Raw genomic sequence first — 25372 nt, forward strand, 5'->3', positions numbered from 1 at the left:
CAGTTCTGTGTAGCTAAGGTTGGGGGAAAGTCAGCATTTAAAAAATACGTACTGAGAATATGTGATTTTTCAGTTATGGGCTTTTATCATGACCATATTGTTTATGCAAATTCTACTCTTAGGAGAAAATCAGTCTACGTATCAAATAATCAGGAACTAAAGTATTTACCCCAAATCGCCCAACATTATGAAATCAAAAGAGAGACCAGTAAGGCGAGAGGCTAACTCAAGTCAGCGGGTGGACGCATCCTACCCCTGGGCCGTTGGCGTCTAGCTAGAGTAGATAAAGCATTTAAGAGAGGCAGAAAGTGTGATGACCCAGCCAAAGGTTACCAAAAAGAGGGCAGACTAGTTACCCCCATTCCTTCTTTCATCAACATGGTCACCCTGGGATCTATAGCATTTGCCTACCTTTTTGCCTACCTTTTCGATTCAGTTTTCCTTTGCCTCTAAAATTTTTCTGAAACACAGACCACCGTCTTCTATGAAAACTTTTGGTATTTAAGCCTAACCAACTGAGGTCTGACCTCTTTGACTTGACAGGCAAGGTGCCTCGCAAAAACTGGACCGGTCCTGATTTACTTTTCCAGCCGCATCTCCCACCGCCACCCCTGCAAGCACCACTTTGTCATCCCAGTGGGCCAGCAGGTTCTCTCAGGCAGGTTCAATTGCAGACAACAATGTAACAGAAGCAGATTTAACACAGGGCGTATGGTACTTATACAATCATCGGAAAAGCTCGGGAAACTGGTCCAAGCTGAACTCCCAGGAACGACCCCCCCCACCCCCACCCCAGACACCATCTCAGAACTGACTTACCAAGGGAGCTGTTATCTCTACTGCAGTCAGGAAGCTGGCACCCAGTGTTTGACTCCAAGACCACACCGCCTCAGCTGTATACCTTACTAGCAGATGAATGCCACCCGCTCTGCCTCCCATCCCCGCAAAAGTAGGGATCGGGCACTGAGACTTCAGTTACCGCTCCTACCAAAATGCCCCCACAGCCAGACTTAGCAGCAGAAATAGCCAAAGCAGCAGCAGTGTGGACTGGTGTCCTCAGTCAAATTCACCAGCTGGACCAGCTTTGCAAACCAGGTGTAAGGGAGTTTGGGACATGTGGTTTTCAGCTGCTAGACGTTCACGTGCACTGCATTCTACAAGGTGGTTTGGGGCCGTGCAGGCGATGTGCACCGTCCATTACACACGTAACTCAGTATTCCCAACATACAGACCACTCAGTTCCTTTGCTCGTGCTCTTTTGTTTAGTTGGAATGTGTTTCATATCCTTCTGCATCTAGCAAATTCTCACTCATCCACCTGCTATGTCGTGTTTCCTCATTTTCTCTGATATTATTTCCTTCTAGTTCCCATTAGAGGGCACCCTCTCTTTGAAAATGTGTTGTCTTATTACCATTTGATTTTATCAGTCTTCTATCCGATGGAATTCCTAACAGATAAGGAATAGGTTGCTTATTCATTCATTTTGCTCTTCAATCAACAAACTTAACTGGCGTCTCCAAAACCAACAAAGGCCCAGTTCCCAGCCTCAAGGAACGAAGGTCCTAGTAGAGGAGATAGATAAGTAAAATTAGGGAGGAGGGATAAAGCCACAAAGGAGTGGGTAATGGCTCTTCTGGGGAGAAGGCATGGGAGACAAAAAGGTCAAGGGAGACTTTGTAAGAGAAGATTGTCTTCATCTGGGTTTCACCAGGGCCTAGTACTGTGCTTGGTGTATAGTGTCTTTAATGAGCAAGTCAAGGCTGGAAATGAATGAAGTGATTTTTTTTTTTTGAAACTAACTTTTGTGTCTAGTTAAAGCTGTCCACCAATACTGTGATACTTTAACATTAGTTGTTCTTTAATACCATAGAAGAAAGCTAAATTCTCTGGATCTCGTTTTGTTTAAGCTTTTTCCTTCTATAATTCATTCCTTTAATAAAGCAATACTTGTGTGCCTACTCTGTATCAGATCTGGTGCTCAGCCCCCAGGCCTTGTGAATCCAGAGAGCCATGGCCTCTGGATCTTGTGTCTAGATCATGTGTCTAGTGGGACGTGTAGTCACTAAACAAACAACTATCCGAAAACAAGTGGTAGTGCAATCAGAAAAGCATGGGTCTTGATCAGGGTGATTAATAGGAGGTGTAAACAGAGTCAGAGGGTGAGGAAAGGTTTCTTTTCCCAAGGAAATGTCAGTTAATCTGAGACCCAGAGGATGATGGGAAGAGAGCAGGTAAAAGGCAATTTCCTCATCCTTCTGGCTCCCATTTTTACCTAGCAACCAAAAGAGGTGTCCATGAACTCTTACCTCTCCCTGACCTCCAGCTCCCGTAATCATTTGATTGCCAATATACTTGGTATTCGGGAAAATAAATTCCAACTTCAACATACAGGGAAGCTTTTCAAAAAACGACTTACATCTGTGAAGTGAAAATAGCCATTATCTGTACAGAAATTTTTATTTTCTTATTTGCAAGCTATTTCCTAAGGGAAGTTTTCATAGAGGTTAGGCTGTTGCAGCTCTGTAGGATAGATGCTTTTAAGTTCCTGGCTTTTTTCCTCCCTCATCCATTCCATAAAGATGGATGCTTTTCCTCTTTCTTTGAATGTACCCGTGAATATTATGTGTTGTCACTTTTTTTTTTTAAGATTTTATTTTTAAGTAATCTCTACACCCAACATGGGGCTCAAACTCACAGCCCCAAGACCAAGAATCACACACTCTTCCGACTAAGCCAGCCAGGTGCCTTCTTGTTACATGCTGTCCTGTTATATCAGATTGTGGAGTAACTGACTTTGCAAAGTGAACTGCCTGGATTTGGCTCTAGCCCCACAAAAATATCAGAGACGGGGCTTGCCGTGTGTGGAACACACAAAGCATTAAGGCAAACAGTCTCAAAAATTAACCTAAGAATGGATCATTGATGCTAGAGCATGAATAGATTTAGAGTAAGTGCATTTTATTAGGAGAGGAGGAAGAAAAATGTGTGTGGAGAATGGAGGCAACTTTAGGGAAACCCCATCCAGACGCAGGGAAATTAGCTAATCCTTTGATCCCTGTGGGAATCTTCTGCAACCCTTCTCTTGCCATTTGCATAGACCTGAGAAGAATTTGCAGGCTACTGCTGAAAGCACTTCTCTGCCCCAAGACTCCCAAATGATCCTCTTTACCACTGTGATGTTTTTAGGGCATTCTACACATTTTAGTTCTCTCTGAATGAAGCATTCACATTGCCATTCAACATGTCTAGTTTGGGGTGCATTCTAAGTCAAATTATACAAGAAGCTATTTGTGGCATTCAGCAGCTGCAGAAAGCAGAGGCGATTTTTGGGGGGGGGAGCAAGGGAGAGTGGTGGTAGCAAACACAATTTAAGTGAAGCTGGAAAGTTCGGAATAGAGTTACCGTTGTCGATGGGCAGTTGTGATTGTACTGACAAGAGGAAGGAGGGAGGTTACCGAACAACAAAGTGAATTTTGTCCTATTTCAACACGGGACATCCTGCTGGCATGAACTCTCCATAGATGCTCTGGGATTCGTTTTGATAATGAATGTACTATATCCTCTGGAGTCTGTGCCTGATTCCTCTATCCAGTGGGGTACAGTCGGTGAGTATTTCTCTTCAGAAAGTAGTTAGAATAAAATAATTCCATTCCGTTGTGCATAAATGTCAAGACAAGTGCAGGTGTTTTAGGACCGCCTGGGAGAGCCTCAATGTTTATGCAATCAAACATGGTTTGCTAATGAAAAGCGGGAGCTTCATTTGAACTTGTTGTATCATGTAATGATTTATGTGGACTGCTACTCACAAAGAGACGGGTGTTTCAGATAAGGTGATACAAACGGGTTGAGCTGACTCTTCTGAGAGCTGCTGTACAATTTGACCGAGGTTTGGGAAGATAAGTTGCGTTACAAGAACCTATCTGCTTCATTTTCTCCCCAAATATCTGTCTCGCTTTTCTTTTTACCTGGTTCGGGGAAAATACTTGCTTTTGTGTCTTTATTGTGGGTCAAAATCGTTACGGTGATTTCTACTCCCTTCACCTTTTCCCCTTAGCGATAAAAACAACAACAACTAAATACAGTGCACTGAAATAGGAACTATCTGCACCTGTCTTTACAATTCCAAGCTTCCTATTCTTGACTGCACGTTGAAACTGTTGTTAGTTAGGTCCATGAGGGAAACTGCTCGTCTTAACCCTTCCTAACATTTTACTTGCCTAAGATGTGACGAATTCCATTTTTTTGTGTCTGCTGTTTTGAGCCCTCGTGATAGTGCCGGGGAGGAGCTAAGCCTATCATTTTAACAAAGTCAGTGGCCAGCCATTATCTAGCACCAGCATTCTTGCTTTGATTACCATTTGATTTTTCTCAAATTCTGTGTGGGCCTAATTAGGTGGGCCGTGCAATCAACACGCCTCCCTTCCTTCCAGCTGTGCCCTAATTGTATTGCCCTCTGGTTCCGGGAAATGCCAGCAAGCATGGGGGCACTTCTGTGGCGTCAGTTCAGAATCTACGTTGTGAACTCCTTGCTTTAGACGTATTAGGTTACTAGAATGTAGAGCTACTGAACATATGTCCCCCTGCAATGATTGATGTCTTCACCCTTGCGTCTTGCTCCCATTTGCTGTTCAGTTATCAAAAATAATTCTTATCTCCCTCCATTGCAAAGAAAAAAAAATCAGGGAAAGAGTATGAAACATTGAGCTCATAGGAAAGGTTTTATTCCTTTCAAAAGTCTCTGACTGCTTGACTTTAATGAAAGTTCTGTACCCTCCAGACTAATTCGGAACATCATTTTATGCCTGGCTGACCTTCCTTTGCTCCTGCTGTGACCCCTCCAGCATAATTACAGAATCTTCATAGCACTCACGCTTAATAAGGAGCTAGGGTTTCTCTGAAGAATGCTGCTGCTGTCCATCCAATAGTTTCAGACTGTGTAATTCTTCTTTTTTTTTTTTTTAAGCCAACCCTAATGAGACAAATGTTATCTTCACCTAGGTCAACCTTTGCGATGACTAGAAAGCCAAAGACAGTTTAGACATTTTAACTAGTGCTGCTGTCAGTTCATCAGCAAAGCAGAGCGGGCTGTCTTAATTTGTCTAATTATCATTTTGCGTGTGAACCAGCTGGCCTCTTAACAAAAGCAGTTGGTCACACCAGTTTATTAATTGTAGCGCTCATCTTAACCATATGGGAAACAATACAAGAGATCACAGGAAGTAGAGAAAAGAAAAACTGAACAGTTTGTGAGGTTGTTCCGTTGCTTACAAAACAATGCCTTCAAATGATGCTTTAAGTCTTTCTATTTATTGATCATTCACTGTGATTAATTTAAGTGATGATAAGTAATCATTTTCCTTCAGTCATTTTAAATAAAGCACGTTTGGTGTGTTTGTGGGGAATACGGCTTCAGAATCATTTTCTCCCTAAATGAAAACGCTTTCGGGGCACCTGGGTGGCTCAGTGGTTAAGCGTTTGACTTTGGCTCAGGTCATGATCTCACAGTTCGTGGGTTCGAGCCCCATGTCAGGCTCTGAGCCTGGAGCCTGCTTCGGATTCTGTGTCTCCCTCTCTCTCTGCTGCTCCCCTGCTCATGCTCTGTCTCTGTCTCAAAAATAAAGATAAACATTAAAAAAAAAATCAATAAAATATGTTTTACATAATTCAGGGGTGTTTCCTTAAGCTGCGTTTGGTTGCAGATGCGAGGTAGTTTAAGAAAATTCACAGAGATTATAGAGTAGGGGTCTTCCTTTGGTGGAGGAAGATGAGAACGGTCTTTTGAGACTTGTTAAATTAGAGCCGTTTCTTCCAAGCTTTTCTGTCAAGAGACAGTAGCAGAGGAGTCATTGTCCTTTACCAGTGTTTCGTTAGTTTACAGCATCCGCCTGTAGGTGGCGACCTTCTACTTTATTTTGTCAGCTGTCCACCTCCCACCCAGTCCCACCCCACATGTAGTCTTGATGAGGATGTGCCCTTTGCTCAGTTTTTTTTCTAAGTAGAAAATTCCCAAGTACAGATTTCTTGTAAGTTTTGTAATACCATCAGTCAATGAATCCTTAATATTGTCCAATTTTAGAGGTGCAAGAGAGCCCAGAGTATAAAGCACTTCAGCTCATCACGTGGCTCTTAAATTAGATCTCTCAGACTATCACATTCATTATACTTTGGCTTTTCAGGCCGCAATGAGATTTCGTTTTTCTTTCTTCCCTGAAGATTTTAAAAGGAAGGTTGAATTGATTTTTTTTTCTTTTCAAATTTAAGGTTCATTTCCTTTTAAGTTATTTTTATTACAAAAGGATATAATTATGGCAAATTTAAATAGCACAGAAAATTATCCTCTTCTGTAAGACATGGTAGACCCCTAATAAGCATTCTGTGTTTTGAATGATTGAATTAGGAAAAGCAAAGTGGGTTAACTTTAGAATTGGACTAATTGCTATGTAGCTCTAACTCCTATACATTATTTTTCTCCTGAATGAGACTTTATATTCCTAATATAGGCTGAGCAGAATGAATTAGATGAATCAGTACTAGGTGGGTGGATGGATTAGAGCTCTACAACATGTCATGAAGAATAATTGGCACAAGCATAAGAGGCTTAGAGTTAAGGAAATCATTCGTTCTTTCTGCGAGACAGATGCAGTTCACTTTTGAGGAAGTTATACTCGAAGGAACATGGCCTGTATTTTTGAACTAAAGAGTTACTAAAGCTCTGTCAAGGAATGTGTCTTAAGGAAAAGCAACCAGGGCATGCCAAGTGGATCAGTCAGGGATCGAGCATCCCAGGTGGAAGAATGACAGGTGCGAAGGCATGGGGGTGGAGATGAGTGTGGACAGTTGGAGCCCTGCCCCCCCAGCCTACTCCCAGTGAGGGCAGAGAGAGCCTGGTGTCCTAACGAGTGGAGCACACAAAGGAGGATTCACGGGGGGTGCTGGATAGCTCTGTGATGCACGTACTGCGGGTCACTTATTTTGTGTAATGAAAGACAGTGGATTCGATGCCTTTTGAGACTGTCTTCAGCTCTGCCTAGGAAAATAGGAAATCTCCCCTTTTCAACTTGCCCTTGCCATAACCCTGCTCACCATTTCTTCCAACCTCAGGACCCATTCCCTTCACAGAGCTCTCCGCTGTCAGCCCTGCCTCGTGCCCATTATCTCGGGACAGTCTCCAGATTGTCCCCTGCCCCGCATTAGAGAGACATTGCATCCTTCCATCTCTGCGGGCAGGGTTGAACTTGGCATGCTGTGTCAGCAGAGCTCCCTTTGTGTTTTAGACTTTTGATTGGGGTTTCTTTTTGTCATAGCATGTTTTCTGTCTGCCTCGCCTTTCATTTGTTCAGCACTTGCCACGTGAATGTTGTGGCTTGACTAAACTGGTCACAATGGTAGCAGACGTTTTGAAATTGACTGAGCAGATGGTAGCAATGGTTTTAGATTGAATTATTAACTAGGATCCACAGCAGAAGCCTTTAGCTTCAACATATGCAGAGTAAAGGGTGTTTCCTAGCATCAGAGTTAACTGGCAAAGTGGATGCCAGATCAGGTTCCTTCTAAATAACTGATACATTATCATCTCTTAAGGTTTCCCTTTCTACACCCACCAACTCCCCCCACCAGATACTGATGGGGAGATTTCCACTGGTCTTGCTTTCCATATGCCATATGATTCATCATTAAAGATTAATTCAGAAGCAGAAGAAAGAAAAGATCATTGCACTAGTGAAGTTCTAGAATGTTGGGGATTTTTAACATACTTTTATGAAATATCATAATTTAAGGGACAATTAATATAATTCTTCATGAACATCTGTTATCAGATACGTTTTCTTTCTGGGATGTGCCTCCATAACGTTACCGTTTTTAAATTAAAACCATTTTTTAATGTTTATTTATTTTGAGAGAGAGAGAGCGAGCGAGCCCGAGCAGGGGATGGGCAGAGAGAAAGAAGGAGAGAGAGAATCCCAAGCAGGCTCCATACCATCAGTGCAGAGCCCAGTGCAGGCTCCAACTCACGAACTGTGAGATCATGACCGGAGCCGAAATCAAGGGTCAGACGCTTAACTGATTGAGCCACCTAGGCACCCCTCTGCAACATTACTGTGTGTGTGTGTGTGTGTGTGTGTGTGTGTGTGTGTGTGTGTGTTATCATTAGATAACTGTAGAAAGCATAAGATTGAGATCCCACCCAGTACATAATTGAAATTTCTCCACTTGCTGTGTAACGCCTTTCTTTATAGCTGGTTTCTCTAAAACTTGTATTCTCTCCAGGATATGCATCTGACTGTGGTGTTCCTTAAATCTCTTTTAATCTGGCACATTCCTATCATTATTATTTAATTGTATAACTGGAGAGGCCAGACCTGCAAAATGTTCCACTTTTAGCTTGTTCATTTTTAGCTCTTGTATTCCCTTTACACAGGAAATATTTAACTTCTCAAAATGTTTAACTTGATTTTACCATAGGTGATGTTTATCCTTGGTATTTCATCACACCAGGGGACACATGTTATTGCTTCTCCCTTTTATGTCTGCTGGACTAGGAAGGTGGCAGGCTTGTCCTTTCCCTGTGCAGTGGCTCTAATATTTCTCTTATATGGCAGCTTTTCAGTAATGGAATAAAAAATTGACCAGTGAATCAAAGAAGAAGTTTTGAATGCTTAAGGTCTTAGACTATTGAGAGAGGAATAGTAGAAATTTGTGAGAATACCTGCTGTGAAAAAATAAGAGAGAGATTCTTTAGTCACATGTAACCAACTCACCTTTTGGGTTATTTCTAGTCAGTTAAATGCCTAACAGCAAGAACCTATAGTCAATTCAATTTGTCTTGAATAATATAAAGTATATTTTTTTCATCTGTTGTGTTAAATCCTTAAGGCAGTTTATATATCTATCTATCTATCTATCTATCTATCTATCTATCTATCTTAAATTACAATTGTGTTAACAAATGAATTTTACTGTAGATTTTTAAAAAAATCCTTTACTTGTGAAATTTGATCTCCCTGAAATTCAATTTTCTCTCTGGACATCTTGTATTTTATCTGATAGCCCTGTGTTTTGTTTTTTTTTACAATTTTATTTATTTATTATTTACTTATTTGTTTATTTTTAAATTTACATCCAAGTTAGTTAACATATAATGTAATAATGATTTCAGGAATAGAATTTAGTGATTCATCACTTATATATAACCCTCAGTGCTCATCCCGACAAGTGTCCTCCTTAATGCCCTTTGCCCATTTAGCCCATCCCCCCACCCCAAGCCCTTCAGCAACCCTCATTTTGTTCTCTGTATTTAAGAGTCTTTTATAGTTTGTCCCCCTTCCTGTTTCTGTGTTATTTTTGTTTCCCTTCCCTTATGTTCATCTGTTTGGTTTCTTAAATTCCACGTATGAGTGAAATCATATGATATTTGTCTTCCTCTGTCTTAATTCACTTAACTAATATACTCTAGTTCTATCCACACTGTTGCAAACGGCAAGATTTCATTCTTTTTGATCACCGAGTAATATTTCATCGTATCTATATGTACCACATCTTCTTTATCCATTCATCTGATGATGGACATTTGGGCTCTTTCCATACTTTGGCTATTGTCAACAGTGCTGCTATAAACATTGGGGTGCGTGTGCCCCTTCGAAAAAAGCACTCCTGTATTTTTGGATAAATACCTCCTGGTGCAATTGCTAGGTGGTAGGGTAGTTCTATTTTTAATTTTTTGAGAAACCTCCATACTGTTTTTCAGAGTAATAGCCCTGTGTTTTAAAGTTACTCTCTTATTTATATGTTTATTAACTGTGTTCATCTGCCTGTGTTATTTGCTTTGCAGCTTCAATAATGATTGTTATTTTGATAGATAAGAATTGTAGACTGTATATACCATTGCCCTCAATGTGAATGAAAGTGTTTATAAAAACATGAGACCTAATCTTTACCTCCAAAAGTTAGAGTTGTGAGAAGACTCTAGGATAGGACTAAGCTCTCTGTAAGTTTATTACTAAAACATTATTATGAATGTTGAAATGGCTTATGCTGCTAGGTAATTTTTAAATATCTCTAAAATCTCTTACTATTAAGTGTATGTATTTCGTTTTATAGGCCCAAGGACCTTGTATTGGGTACTTTCTGCTATGATGTTTTCCAGTGCTCCAGGTCTGAGAAGCACAAGAATGAATGGGTGTGTCTGTGGATTTAAAAATTGTATTTCATGTATTCTAACCATATGTAAAGATAATGAGGACACCTAAGTTAACTTAGTCACATATAGTCTTTCTTTTTAGATGTCAAGCTTGGTTTTTTAATAGCCTAAAACAAATTAACAGTACGAGTCCTGTTTATAGATAAGTTTGGGCTGAGAAATTTTACATTTTGAAGAGGTAAATTTCCTTTGAGAAGAGCTGAAAATTACCTTTTAGCACATGGCCCTGATCAGTACTCCATTGTATCAGATTTTTTCCCCTTCCCTCCCTTCCAGCTTAAAAACCACAGTAATCTTTATTGATTACACATCCCATTTCCAATTGATCAAGCCTTCAGATTTTGTTTAATTCAAAATGTGTATATTATATGGCATAATCATACCTCATTTCTGCACATAATTCTTGTGGACAGTATTTGAGAGTGTTCTTATTTAGTAAATACTGTTTAACAAAGTATGTGAAAGTTTTTTGGATTCAACATAAAAACCTGTAATGCCCCAACTGCATTGAATGCACAGAGGGTGGCCTGAAGATTTGCAGAAATAGAGATAGGGGACATGGGGAAGGACTACAAGAGATAAAAGCCTTATCTGTGAGTACTGGGAGCCATAGACAGCTCTGCTCTTAAGAAGGTTTTGGGGCTAAACATATAATCTTTCATCCTTAATAAAAACAACAAGCGTGTATTTTAAGGTTATACTAAAGATGAAGACCTGTGTGGAAACAGAGTCCTTTATTAAACATGTAGGATTTGGGACTCCTGGGTGGCTCCGTTGGTTGAGTGTCCAACTCTTGTTTTTGGCATAGGTCAGGATCCCAGGGCTGTGAGATCGAGCCCCAAGTCAGGCTCCACGCTGAGGTTAGAGCCTGCTTAAGATTCTCTTTCCCTCTGTTCCCCCCACCCCCAAGTTCTCTCTCTCTCTCTCTCTCTCTCTCTCTCTCTCTCTCTCTCTCCCTCTCTCTCTCTCTCAAATAAAATAAAATTAAAATAAAATAAAATAAAATAAAATAAAATAAAATAAAATAAAAACAGCTAAGGCTTAATTTAAAATTTTTATACCTTAAGCATATGTTCCTGAAACATACATGTTACAGACTTAAATACAGGCTGGTAAGACCAAGGGAGTTGTTGAAAAATCGCCCTGAGCAAAAATGGATTCAGACCTCCTCACCTCTGGCATGGGTTGCTATACCAGCTCCCAGCTTCTCTCTCTGCCCCCAGTGGAGTCCATTCACACCCACTGCTCATCTTGTACAAGTGATCTGTTTGAAATGCGACACTGGCCCTTCAGCTTTCCCTTGTCAACTCCATCAGTGACTCCCTGGCCCACCCATGAAAACCCACCCCCTTGTGGGAAGCAAAGCCCTTCAGGGTCTGGCCCTGCCTCTCTCTACCTCCCTTGCCGTCTTTCTCCACATCACACCCCCCCCCCCCATAAGCTTATCAGGAACCTCAGAACCTCTGTGTGCCCATGACTGCTTTTTCTAAGAGTCCTCTCTTCCTCTCTGTTCTCCAAATGGTGTGGATGCCCTTTGCCATCTTTCCCATTAATATCATGGTCTTATCTCTTTCCCTATGCTTGTTCATTACTTTATTATTCTTATCTGTTTGGGTGTGTCACCCCCATTAGACTCTGACCTTCCTAAGGTCAGGGACCAAGTTGGATTTACTTTTAACCTGGATGTCAGATGTCGAAGGCAAGGCAGTTAACAAGTTCTCGCTGTAAAATTGCTGAATGGTGGAATGCAGATGCATAGTTACAGTTGAGTTTTTTAGAATATGTGTTACTTTGTGAAATATTTCTTTATCTCTTTGCTAATGTGTTGTGTACCTACTCCCGAGAAGTAGTTAGATAACTATAGAAATAATCAGGTGATTCCTGGAAGAAAAATGTTAAATGTTTGGTCAGAAATGAGGTTTCGTTTCAGAGAAAGACTAAGCAGAAATGTTGGGATTTTATAAGGATGCAAATATTTATACAGTAGAAGTGGTAATAGAATGCCCTAGACCAGGAGAAGCCACCAGGATTTTTCAAGTGATGGAGAGCATTTTTTTGTTTTTGTAATATTTGGTAGTATTTTTAGAGAACAATGATTCTCAAATATTTTTATTATTCATGTGTCCTAATAAGGACCTTTATGTAAGATATATTAACTTGAATGTACTGAAGATATTTTTTTCTCAACTTAGTATGTGCTAATTAAAGAGAAATCAGGACACCCAGATTCTCATCTTAGCTCCTACGTTGCATTAGCTTCTAGATAACAATTTTCTCGTTTCTCACTGAAGATGAAATCTACCTTCTGGTTCACTGAAAAATTGACTGTAGCCCTAATAGAAATGAGAAAGTTCTTGATAAGCAGCTAAGGGTTTGGGAGGAAAGCAGACTGACTTAAATTAGACACCCCGCATGAGATAATGTGAAATTTAGGTAGAGGTTAGCAATATGGATCTGGAGGACAGACAAATGAAAGACTGTGGTTTGAGAGGAAGATGGCTGAGTGTTTAAAGGCAATAGCTTAATCCATGGATCAGTAGTCTTCTTCCCTAAAGGTCCAGGGAGTAAATATCTTCAACTTTGCAGGCCATGCAGTCTTTGGTGCACACAGCCTGAGAGCAGCCATAGTCCGTAGATAAACTAATGGGTATAGTGGTGTTCCATTACACCTTTATTATTGGACACTAGAATTTGAATTTCATATCATTTTTGCATCATGAAATATTGTTCTTTTAATTTTTGTTCAACAATTTAAAAAGGGGCCAGCTAGAATTGCCTGAAGGGCTATAATTTGCTGATTCCTGCCTGCCGTTCTCCAGTAAAATCATTAAGGTTTCAAGGCGTAATAAGTAAGTAGCACAGGACAAAGGTTTAAGGACAGGCTCTTGGAAGCTTGTTAAAAGTTTGTTAGAATCCAGAGAAGGAACAGTCAGATGTAGGAAAGGAGCAAGTGTTGATGAAAAGCTCAAGAACTGGGTCGTTGGTGGTATGTAATTAAAGATGATTCGAAGAGGAGAGAGGAGACCATTGGTTCTAGTTAGAGGTGCACTGGTGACCACTGAGAATTTTTTGTAAACGGATAGAGAGAATTTTAGGCAGTAGAGAAGATAGTAAGGGCATAGAAACTGGAAGTTGTGGGTTTAGAGCCATCATTCATGGAGCTGGTAGTTGAACTCTGAGACAAGCAGAAAGACTGCGAGGTCTGTGAGGTTGATTCTCTTCTATGAAAGCATGACTGACCCTTTATTAGGCTTAGGGCTGCTTAGCTATCTCTTAAGATTTCATTCATCCGTCTAACAAATATACATGCTTACCATATACTAGGTACTGTTCTAAGGACATATCAATAATTACTCCCTAAATCCTCATAGTAACCTTATAACATCGGTACTATTATTGCCTCCATTTTACAGATGAGAAAACCAAGGTATGGAGAGGTCCCTCCTCTAGTAAGTAAGTGGCTAGTATCCTGGATGGGATGGCTCCAGTGTTGGGCTCTTCACTCCTCCCTATGACATGCCGTCAACTTTCCATGTCTGGAATATTAGAACTTTTTTTTTTTAAACAACTGCTGCTATTATAGGGCTAAAGTTGGAAGAAGACGTACCATGGGTTTATATATTCTCTGTTGAATGTATAAATGGTGCAACTAAAAATGAAAAAGAATACTAGGCCCTTCCATAAAAACCTGGCTCTTCAATAAACTGTGACACTGAGGCAATGCAGATTCTAAGCCACTACCTTCTTCTCATGCTGTTATGCAGGGTAGAAAGTAAGAGATGCTACAACTGTCTGGGAAATCTTTATAATTAATAAACTCTTTCGAAATACAAGCTAATGCGTACTATGGTAAGTAGCATACTTTATTTGGCCAACAGCTGAAAATCTGGACTTGGGGGAGACGGCATGGAATAATGCACAGAGGACAAAGTACCCCAGATGCTGGGACAGAAGCCTGATTTCTACCCCTGGCCTTACCACTGACGAGCGTGTAACCGAATACCAAATAGCAGCATTGTCTTAACACACTCCTGGCCGCTTACTAGGAGGCTTAATATTGAGTGAGAAAGGAAATTACTCCGCATGGACTCCTACGACAGTTCATTTGCTTAGAGTGACTCTAGTCACTTCTCCGACTAGTCCTGGTGTTTTGGTAAGGTCTTACCCCTGCCCAGCAAACATAGTCCCTCCTTACATGAGCACCAATGGGATTCACTGTAGATGTTTGTTTTATTGGCATCTCCTCCTTAAGGTTTTTACTCAAATCTCACCGTGTCAGTGAGGTCTGCCCTGACTTTTATTTGCTGCTGCAACCTGGCCATTTCCCCCGCCCTAAAATTGTTTTTGTCCTGTTCAACTTCTTTTTTTGCCCATTGCACTTACTGCCTTCTCACATGTCATGTGATTGTAGTCTATCGTCCAATAATGTAAGCTCCATGCTTAAAAGAATATAAGACCTCATGGTTGTACCCCCAAATGCGTGACACTTAGTATTGTGCCCAGTATACCTTTTTAATGAGTGTTTGGAAGCCGTGGCTGTATACGTGCATGCTGTTGTCAACGGCAAGTACGTGGCGTGACATTTAACCTCGGAAACTTGTGGGTTGTGAAGAGGACAGCTCTTGTCCTGAGCCCATGTGATGCTACTACCTGTCTCTAATGCAGTGAGGCTGAGACGCAGAGCCAGATAACTCTTGCTTATAAATTTGTTTTCCTAAGGGGAATTTCGCTCGCTAATTTAAGGCAGCTATATAATTTAACTTCGGAGTCGTTTCTCATTTGAGTCACTTCTTGTTTGCCATCTGGCCGTGTAATTACTTGTAAGTAAGGCTATGTGTAGGATGGGAGAACACAAATTGGAAATCTGTGATAATATGTATGGTGAGATGATAATATGTGTGTTTTACTTTTTTGTTGGCTTTGTTTTTGCTGTTGTCCAAAATCTAAGATTAAGGGTGTGGGGGGTGGCAGGGAACATTTGGGGAGGAATCATTCCAAAGCTTTCCCTAGAGGGAGCCCCTTATATAAATTTTCTTCTTTGACTAAGAGCTTTTGTTATAAACTAAATGTTTTGCATTAGTGGATTATTACATTTTTCCATTCATTTATAAGTCTGGCCCTAAGCTATGAAACAAGAGGTTGTCTAACATGTCTCCAGAACCGTTCTGCCATGAATTGAAAGTCGGCAGAGGTATAAGGATCATTCTTTCCCTTGGTCCGTTTTCATAGTATTTCCCGACCTGGGTTTTCCTTTTTGTTCCAGTCCCTTTACCCCAGAAGGTATTTTTCTAGTGCCGGCTTGTGTATTATTATTTCTGATTCTTCCCTTTCTATTTCTTTCCCCAGTTCTGGGAGGTTAATTGCAAATGGACAGAAGAACCAAATCCAGTAATGTGTATTATTCAAGTTAAAGAGAAACGTAAATAATGTTTGTTTGGAATTACTATTCTGGGGGGGGGGGGGAGGAGTGTAGAGTCAGATTTAAATCATTACAGTACAATTACAATGCTGATTCTCAGTCACTGGGAAAAAAAAAATCAAAACCGAAACCAAACAAACAAAAACCAACTTGGTAAGAAGCCAGGAGGTACTAATTTCCATGAAAATGCAACGAAGTCATCATTTACAGCTCTGAGGAGATTCTGTCCTAAAGTTTTACTGCTTGTAAAGGTTCCTTTGCTATGGGAGGCAGAGCCTGGGGGCGTGGTCGGGGAAACAATAGTTTGGCTCTTCCCCCCCACACCCCCACCAAATCAGTTCAAATGCCTGAATGAACTGGAGAGTCCAAGAATCAAAACATACTTGCTGTAAGACTCTTGTGGGCTCCAGTAAAAAGGATCTGGATGTTCCTAGTAGCCTAGTGACAATGGGGCACACATTTGCTTCACCTTGACTTGCGTAGAGGAAAATCTGCACTGTTTTTGTGGACTCCAGAGAGGAGAAACTTCTGATCTGTTGGAGAGAAAGTGAATAAGTGAGCACCGAGGCAGAAAGACTGATGTGGCTATCATGCAAATAAGAATTGTGATTGGCTTTCTCTTTCTTTCTGTACACTTTGTCACTGCGGCTCTCAGCCTTAAAGATTAGGTTTCACTGGGCGCTTTTCAGGTTCAAGGACTGTTAATGGCTTGAAACTGCCTGACAATAAACTCAGCCTCAACATTACATCAGCCCCCCCGGCAGATGTCTAAGGATTTGAGACTGGAAGAAGAAAGTTAGAATCTGGAGCGGAAGGATACAGCTCGCCACCTGCTTGATGGGTTGAGCTTCTAATGTGATTTAAATTTCTAAGCTCTATGCAGGCATCTGGAAATGGTGGTCTTCATTAATGCAAAAATCAAGTCTTTAATTAAACTTTTTAAGAAAAAAAGTAAGTAATTTCTCCCCCACCGCCTGTGGTTGGGGGTGTGTGTGTGTGTGTGTGTGTGTGTGTGTGTGTGTGTGTGTGTGTTTTATGTACTACATCTTTTTGCGTGATGAAATTAAAATGTGAAACAATATAATTAGCACAAATTAAACTCTATTCTTCACCAGGTTGTTCAAATACCTCAGATTTTATAACTCTAGGGCAGAATTGTGTGATTTTAGCATGTCTTACTTATTTATGGTTGGGATTTTAGGTGAATTTGCTTCTTTTGTGCTTCTCAAAAGAAGCCCTTTGAAAAAGGGGGAAAAAACCTTGTGTTTACCTTACGTCCACCTTGATATATGGTTTTTTGGTTCTTTGGCTTACTGTGCAGGGAGGCCGTGTGTGATCTATCACGTATTTTTGATGGGGATGATCCTCTAAAACTCCCTGGAACTGTCTGTTATGTATTTTAGAGCTCGAGGACAAACTCCGTCTAGACTGTTCAGTCACTGTATAGAGTACAGCTTTTGTGGCATGGTTGCATTGTGTACTTACCGGTGTTTTAAATTTCCTTAATTCAGGTACTTCTTCATTCTTTGCAGAGTATAAATTTTACAAACACATGGTTTTAATTTTACATAGGTGTGGGATTAGTTTAATGTAGTTTTTCGGCCAGTAATTTAAACTAGCTAAATGTGGATGGGTTAGAGAACTAGTAAGAGAGATACTGGAAAAAGCAACAAAAAACAGCACTCTCGGCTCATTCTCTGTAGCTCCCTTGGTTCAATCTATCTTTGGACGGATCGATTAAAATCTGCCCTGGCAAGAGTGAGATGCTCCAGAGAAGAGACAACCGTCCTTTCATAGGAGCCAGTTGGTAGCTGCACAATGGGGCTGATGGTATGATTGCACAGACACAAGAACCATTACTTGGATTTGATTTGTAATTGGTAAATGGGAAGTTTCACTTTTCAATATTTTCCAACCATGAGGCACGGTAATTCAGTCTCAAATAAATGCCCATCGGCACAAAACATTGCAGTTAACCACGGCTACCCTTTGGAGGACATATGGTGAGTTGCGTGCTGCTCAAGATTCTCAGGCACATACATAAGGACTAAGTCACGGCTTTGTGGATTTTATGTATTCAGATTGATAGTTACAAGCACCATGCAAAACATTGTTCAACCAGAGGTTACGTGAAATGCCAGGTGCCTAATTTACATGCTGTTCCTGTCAACCATTAAAACAGCAGAAAGCACACAGACGTTTCTGTTTTTAGCTTGATGTCTAGTTCTCAATGTTTATTTTCCCATTTAGCAATTTATGGAGAAGGTGGGGTGATTTGAGAAATGAATTATTTGGAGACGAGACTTGCAGCATTTAACAGCTATAGAAAAGATGGGCTATGGGGGAGAGCTACCCTGTGACTCAGGTGCCTAGGGTCACTAAGAAAGGCCAGGTTCCCCTTCAGCCATAGCTATAAAGTCAGGGGCCTCGTTAGAGTAACTTCACTGCTCCTGCTACAATCATGCTTTACATGTATTATTTCATATGATCTTTATAGTAGCTCTAATACGGTGCTGTTAGGTACTTTGACTTAATTTGAAATGTGTCCAAATAGAAGAGTTCAGTAGTTCATGCATGCTTGTTCATTTTATCTTGAACACTAAGACACTTAGTCTGTGTTCTCAGGAAAAAATGAAATAGACACTGAGATCCCAAGCCCTTGGAGGAATCAAGGAAAATTATTATAGAGATTTAGGGTACTCTCATGATTACCTATCATTTCCTCCTCTGACATCCTCTTTTTGTGTTAGGAAGATTCAACTGAATTGGATTATTTTGGGAAAAGTTAATTGCATTGGAATTAAATTTTTTAATATAAAAGTATTCTATGGAAAGAAAAGTATTCTACGAAAGCAGGAAATGTAGAGAAAATTTTGTCACACAAATTGATTTCTACTTCTATTAGATATGCTATTTAAATGTATTTTGACATACTGAATATGCTTAATTTTTTTAAAAATTGTGTTTATTACAGTGATGTCTTAAAGTAATGCTTTAGAGGGGACAGATTTGGTCTCAAACTCTTAGTAGGAAATTTGTATTTGTCTTGGCAATCTAACATTTACTGATACAATGGCACTGTATGATTAGATAACATATACTCGTTATGGTGGAGTTAAGTAGGAATTGGAGGTCTCTATCAATTTTCTTTTCTTTTTTTTAAAATTTATTTTGAGAGAGAGCGAGTGTGCATGTACACGCAAGCAGAGGAGGGGCTGAGAGAATCCTAAGCAGGCTCCACTCTGTCGGCACAGAGCCCGACGTGGGCCTCGATCTCATGAACTGTGAGATCACGACCCGAGCCGAAATCGGGTCGGACGCTTAACCCGCTGAGCCACCCTGGCTCCCCTCTATCAGTTTTCTTAATTGTTTTCTAACGTTGGAGCAGAGGAAGTGCCTAAAATGCTGGAAAGCCATCAACTGAGGAAGCAATTCTACCAAAACGTTGTGGGGGGTGATGGACAGTTTCAGCTTTCCCTTTAGGGGCAAAACACTGTGTGTGCAGGACCCCTGGAGCCTAAGGTTAACTCTTATTCAGAATTTGCTCCCCTTCCCCCTTGTCGGCCCTTACCCCGTGGGTGTGTTAGGCACCAGAAACCCATCTTGACGTAAAATATTTGCAGCCACTGCAGCTTATTTTGACCCTGTAATTTATTCTGCCTTTCTTTCTGCAGCTGTTTCCAACCTAGACGAGGAGAGTAGATGGACAGTCCACTACACGGCCCCATGGCACCAGCAGGAGAACGTGTTCCTTCCCGCCACGAGACCGCCCTGTGTGGAGGACCTGCACCGCCAGGCCAAGCTCAACCTCAAATCAGTATTGAGGGGTAAGATCGCATGCTGCCAGCTTGCGGTTCTTGGATCACCGACCGCTAGAAATGAAAGCACAAATTTGATTGCTATTTGTAAAAGAAGACCTATTTATAGAGAACATACAGTCCGCTGTTTCTTTCAAGGTATCATGAATACTTACAACCTAATACGAGCCCGCGATGTCCTGATTTCTGTGGGAACCTGCCAGTTTACAGACACGCAGATCTGTCCTCAAAGGCCCCACCCCTACTTAGAAACTCTCTCCCGTGTTCAAGCCACGGGTACCAGTTGAATCCAAATGAACCCTGCTTACATGGGAAGCTTTGCCATCGCCTTTCTTGAGCCATCGGAAATATTCAAAGCAAATTTGTTACAGCTAATACTTTCTAGCGGTCTGTTTCTGCTTCGTTCGAGTTGGGGGAAAAGGGGACCTACATATAGACTTTGAAAGCGCTCACAGTGGTTTGTTTTATCAGAATGTGGGCGGCACCCGGCTGGTCTGCTATTAAGCATAGGTTCTGTCAACAGACGGGCAGACAACGCAGTGGCCGGTGAGAAATACAGGAAGCGTATACTCCTGTATCTAGTTTAAAATTTTCATTTTCACTTCACCTTACCGTGGATGTGAAGGAATCTGAATGTGTGGCAGGGAGGGCTTCTCAAAAGTGATAAAGAAGAGGGGTCCCTGGGGTGGCTCAGTGGTTAAGTGTCGGTTTCAGCTCAGATCATGTTTGTGAGTTCGAGTCCCACATCGGGCTCCACAGTGACAGACAGTGTGGGAGCCGGCTTGGGATTCTCTCCCTCCTCTCTGTCTGGCCCTCCCCTGCTGTCTCTCTTTCTCTCTCTCTCAAAAAAAAAAAAAAAAAAAGTGATGAAGAAGGGAAGAAGTTCTTTAAACGAAGGAGTGTCTTTTAAGATTCAGAGACTTTTTTCTTAAAACAGCAAACTAATGTTCTTACTCTACCACCAGTTTTCTCCTATCAGGCAATATTTGGGGCGTAGTTTTATTTAAAAAGTACTTGTTGCTGGGGTGCCTGGCTGGCTTGATCGGAGCCATGCAACTCTGATCTCAGGGTCCTGAGTTTGAGCACCACGTTGAATGTAGAGATTCCTAAAGTAAATAAATAAATATATTAAAAGAAAAAGTACTTGTTGTTTATCTGAAATTTAACTGGATGTCCTGTATCTTATCTAATTGTGAAAGACTTAAATCTGGAAGAAATCTGTTATTGATTCAAGGGAATCCCAGCATGAGGACCCCAACTCATATTTATTAAACACTTGTCTATATGCCAGCTTCAGTTCTAAGCCCATTACACGTATTATCTCATTTAATCCTCACAATAATCTTTTTACTATTTTAATGCAAATTTTACAGGTGGTGAGGTGGAGATACACAGATTAGAAACTTGCCTGAGATCTCAAAGTTAGTTTTTTGTTTGGTTTTATTTATTTTTTAATTTATTTATTTTTGAGAGCAAGAGCTGGGGCAAGGGAAGGGCAAAGAGAGAGGGAGACAGGATCTGAAGCCGTGCTCGAACTCAGGAGCCACGAGATCATGACCTGAGCCAAAGTCAGACGATTAACCTACTGAGCCACCCGGCTGCCCTCAAAGTTAGTTAATGATGAGACCAGGATGTAAACTTGAACAGTCCTAAGCTGCAGAGCCCATATTCTTAACCGCTGCATTATATTGGCTTTAACATCCACTTGCTGGAAATCTTTTGTTCTGGCAGAAATGCAGGCTATAAGGGCGGGGTCTTGGCTCTCAAGGAATTTTTACTTCTATAGTACAGGTCAGAACTGTGAAAAATTCTCAAGAGATGTGCCAAAAATTGCTGTATAGGAATTAGAGAAAGCAGATAGTTTCTTTCGTTCTTTTTTGTTTGTTTGTTTTGAGAGAGAGAGAGAGAGAGAGAGACAGTGCATGTGCACGCAAGTGGGGAAGGAGGAGAGAGAGAGAGAGAGAGAGAGAGAGAGAGAGAGAATCTCAAGCAGGCTCCACATCACCAGCGCAGAGCCTGGTGCAAGGCTCAAACTCATGAACCGCCGGATCATGACCTGAGCCAAAGTTGGATGTTTAACCGACTGAGCCACCCAGGCACCCCAGAAAGTAGATAATTTCTGCTTAGAGAAAGAAGGAATAGCTATCTATAGACTCAAAATAGACTTGGTATTCTGAACAGAACTATACAAACATTTAGATGATAGCCTTAGTTTTTTTTCCTTGAATCTTTTCTAATGCTTAGATTACCTCATGTATCTTATGGTATCTTGTATCTTCCAGTCTTGGCATTGGACTGTACAGAAATTAGGTTATTGGGTCCCCTTTTTCATTTAGCTGGTCATATGTTTAGCGACTGTAAGCTTAAAGTGAAAAGAACTGCATTAGTTGGGCTCTTTTATACAGCCTTGGAATTGTACTTGGCCTTGGTTGCGTTCATGATGTACCTAAACCCAACCAAAATTTCTGCTACATCCCTTCACTACCTAGTGATTTATCTTCAGTACCTTTTGAGCAAGAGCTTCTCTCCTTAGAGCTCACCTTCTTCCCCCAAATAATTAATAAGAATATTAAATGGCACAGTTCCCGGGACAAACCCCTGAGGCCATGCCATTGTTAACATTTCTCTCAAGAGCTATGAACAACCGAGCACTGCACTCACTGTCTGGCTTGTGGAGAAGCTCTCAGGAAGGTATGTGTGAGTTTGAATATCAGGCCTGGCTTTTTTTTTTTTTTTTTGATCACTCTCCAGGAAATTGAACTTCGCTGCCTCTTTCATGTGTTTTCAAGTATCAGATCACAGTGTCTCTTTTCTTCCCATAGAAGATTGAACACCTGTATATAGATTTTTCTGATTTTATTTTCTTTTCGATTATTCAGTAGCCCCATATGAAATATCATCACCACTGGTTTTGCCTACACTTGAATTTTATCTTGCAAAGGCAAATGCCTTAGTAATTGCTTTAATGCCCTAAAATGCCTCATCAAAGGGATTTGCTATTTAATCAAATTAACAACTTCAGAAAATTCTTGGAGCTCAGCTTTTAAAGTCTGGGTTTAAATACTCCCTAAGAGATTTTAGGTAAATGGTAACTTTAAGAATAGTGATTGAAATGGGAAAGAGCGGCTGAGTTGTTTTCCTCTTTATTTACTTACTTTTAATCACACGTACAGAACTTCATGAACCACACCTCCCATGCATCATGCTAGCAACTCAAGATAAACATGAGTACAGAGCATTTATTGCCTCATTATGAGTGAAGATTAAACAGAAAAAAGTTCAGTCCCTGAATATATGGCACTACCAAGGTATGATGTTATGCAAAAGCTATCAGTCTAAGTTAATTTGACCTCAATGTTCTTTGCTTAAAAATATAGGAAGGTAATTGGGGCACCTGGGTGGCTCAGATGGTTGAGTGTTGGACCCTTGATTTTGGCTCAGGTCACCATCTCAACGGTTCGTGAGTTCAAGCCCCAAGTCGGGCTCTGTGCTGACAGCACGGATCCTGCTTGGGATTCTTTCTCTCTCTCTCTCTCTCTCTCTCTCTCTCTCTCTCTCTCTCTCTTTCAAAAATAAATAACCTTTAAAAAATATATAGAAAGGTAGCTAATTATTCACAATGAGTAATCTATTTTGTTCCTTCTCTTCTTACTGTGACCTTATCCATAATTTCATGGGAATATCCAATATCCATAATTTCAAGGAAGGAATACTATTCTTTAATGCTAAACAGGTTGGCACTTTTTCATAGTCATTAAATGCCCATCGTATCAGTTCTTCTGTCGGTTTTTACAAGGAGCTCAGCTCTCAAGCATCATAAAATATGGAGGGAAATGATACAGTGAGTACTAATAAATTCATAACTAAGTGTTATGAACATTGGCTTATTAAACTAATGCAGAAATACAGGTAGGTACTGAAGGTTTTACTGGAAAATGTTGTCATGAAAAAGCTAAGTTTGAGTTAGCACATAAAGGCAGATGATAAACTCAATGGAGTAAGTATTTGAGCACCAATTCTGTACTATGCCAGGAGTTTTTAGATGAACTAATGAAAGTACATGGGTCTCTAACCTTAAAGAGCTGAGCTTGCTGTCTTGTGTCAAGACTGAAGTAAATAGACAGTGGTGTAATGGAGAGGTATATGAAGTACAGTGGGCAGGTAGAGAGCTCAGTCAGCTGGAAAAGAAAAGCTTTGGGAGACCCCTTCCCCCACGTCTGCCCCCCTCTCATCCTGCCATCAAAGAGGAGGTGGGCAGTTTGTAAAATGGCATCTCGAATGGCTGGAGCAGGTGTCTTCCATGTACAAGTTCACTCTGTTCTGGTCCAAACAGAGCAGAGATCTTTTGTATTTGTTGTTGGCTAGTCTCTGGAGAATTTGATAGAATTTGGTGGCCATACTTTTAGAGCAAATGATTTGCTTTTGTTGATTTGTTGCTAGAGATTTAGGTAATGATTTACTGCTAATGACCACATACATGTACCTAGATTTATAATTTTTTGTAACATTTATTTATTATTTTTGAGAGACAGAGAGAGACAGAGCATGAGTGGGGGAGGGGCAGAGAGAGAGAGAGAAAAGGAGACGCAGAATCCGAAGCAGGCTCCAGGCTCCGAGCTGTCAGCACAGAGTCTGACGTGGGGCTCGAACCCACAAACCATGAGATCATGACCTGAGCCAAAGTCGGACATTTAACCGACTGAGCCACCCAGGCGCCCCCGTGTACCTAGATTTATCAATGGTATTCTCATATTTGGCTTAACGGGACATCTGGGTGACAATGAAGAGTTAATTTCTAAAGATGGGTCCCCTTATCTGTAAAGAATTCACTTAGCTTTTCACTGAATTTCCAGAAGAATTCTACCTTTTAATCTCCATAGTTGTTTGAACAGTTCATAAACTTTATCAGAGTTGGATGTGATGATGACTCACATCTGCTTAACTAAAGTTTTATCTGGATGATCTTTAGCATCATTAAAAGGGCCACACTAAATAGGAAAAGTGGAGTTGAGGGATGGGGCCTTGATGAAAGCTTCAGATTTTATTTTTTTGTAAGTGTAGACCCCCCCCCCCGTTCGACAATTATGAGCATATTAAGGGCTGAGATAAGACACCTTATTTTCAAGCCTCCCTCCCCCGAAAGCCCAACCTGAGAAAGAGAGAGAGAGAGAGAGAGAGAGAGAGAGAGAGAGAGAAACATAATTTCTCACAGTATGTTTAACAGGCAGTTTAGTTACTGTGTCTGTGTCCACCCCTGCCAGAATTAGTTCACAGAGCATCTGTTGTTGTATCAAAAATGTTCTCTAGTCACAGCTATATCCTCCCTGAAGAAATGCATTTTAGCAGGTCAGCCCGCTCTGTGGTTCTAGAATTAGAAGTGTGAGTGCAGGGATCTGACCTGTGTGAATTCAGTCAGCGGTTGGTTATATTTATTACGGGAACTGAAGATTTGCAGTGTGAAGAAATGACTTTGTACCAAGTGGTTAAAAACAATAGTACACACACCAACCTGTTCAACACTGGAGAACGGTGCACCTTTCTTAAAATCACGAACAAGTTTTCAAGTAGTTCCAGCCAGGTTCCGCTGGTCGTTCCTGACACACAGACGTTATCTAAGGGACACTGCATCTACCTTCCATTGGCAAGGAGCCTCCTAGTTCGCTTTTGGCTTAGATGAGTCTGTTCTGGGAGAGGTTGTGAGATTCTCTTGGGTTTGATGAGGCGCCTTGGCACGTGGGTCACTTGGGGATCCCAGATGCCCTGTGGCTTTGGCTATAGATGCTCCTCTTGGGGGTCCTGTGGCCCCTTGCACAGGCCTGTTTGTAGATGGAGGCTTGTGGATGTTGACTGAGAGCTCTGTCTTCTGGAATGGTGTGTCCATTCACCATCTTGGACACACTCAAGGTGAACATCTTGCTTTGCCCACCTGGGCTAAAC

General features: G+C 41.0%; 1 protein-coding gene across 5 annotated transcripts in view; it reads left to right on the forward strand.

Annotated features, from left to right (window-relative positions):
• NHSL1 (NHS like 1) overlaps positions 1 to 25372 on the forward strand; it is a 131877-nt gene that overhangs the window by 48531 nt on the left and 57974 nt on the right. For 4 of the 5 annotated variants that reach the window (XM_053222190.1, XM_027056775.2, XM_053222192.1 and 1 more), the window contains exon 2: positions 19292 to 19444. In XM_053222190.1, the coding sequence (XP_053078165.1) occupies positions 19292 to 19444 (153 nt within the window). Of the gene's footprint in view, positions 1 to 15702; positions 16569 to 19291; positions 19445 to 25372 lie in introns of those variants that run through there. The other variant, XM_027056776.2, reaches the window with a different exon arrangement.

This window comes from Acinonyx jubatus, chromosome B2 (assembly GCF_027475565.1).
Source record: "Acinonyx jubatus isolate Ajub_Pintada_27869175 chromosome B2, VMU_Ajub_asm_v1.0, whole genome shotgun sequence".
Taxonomy (NCBI): Eukaryota; Metazoa; Chordata; class Mammalia; order Carnivora; family Felidae; genus Acinonyx; species Acinonyx jubatus.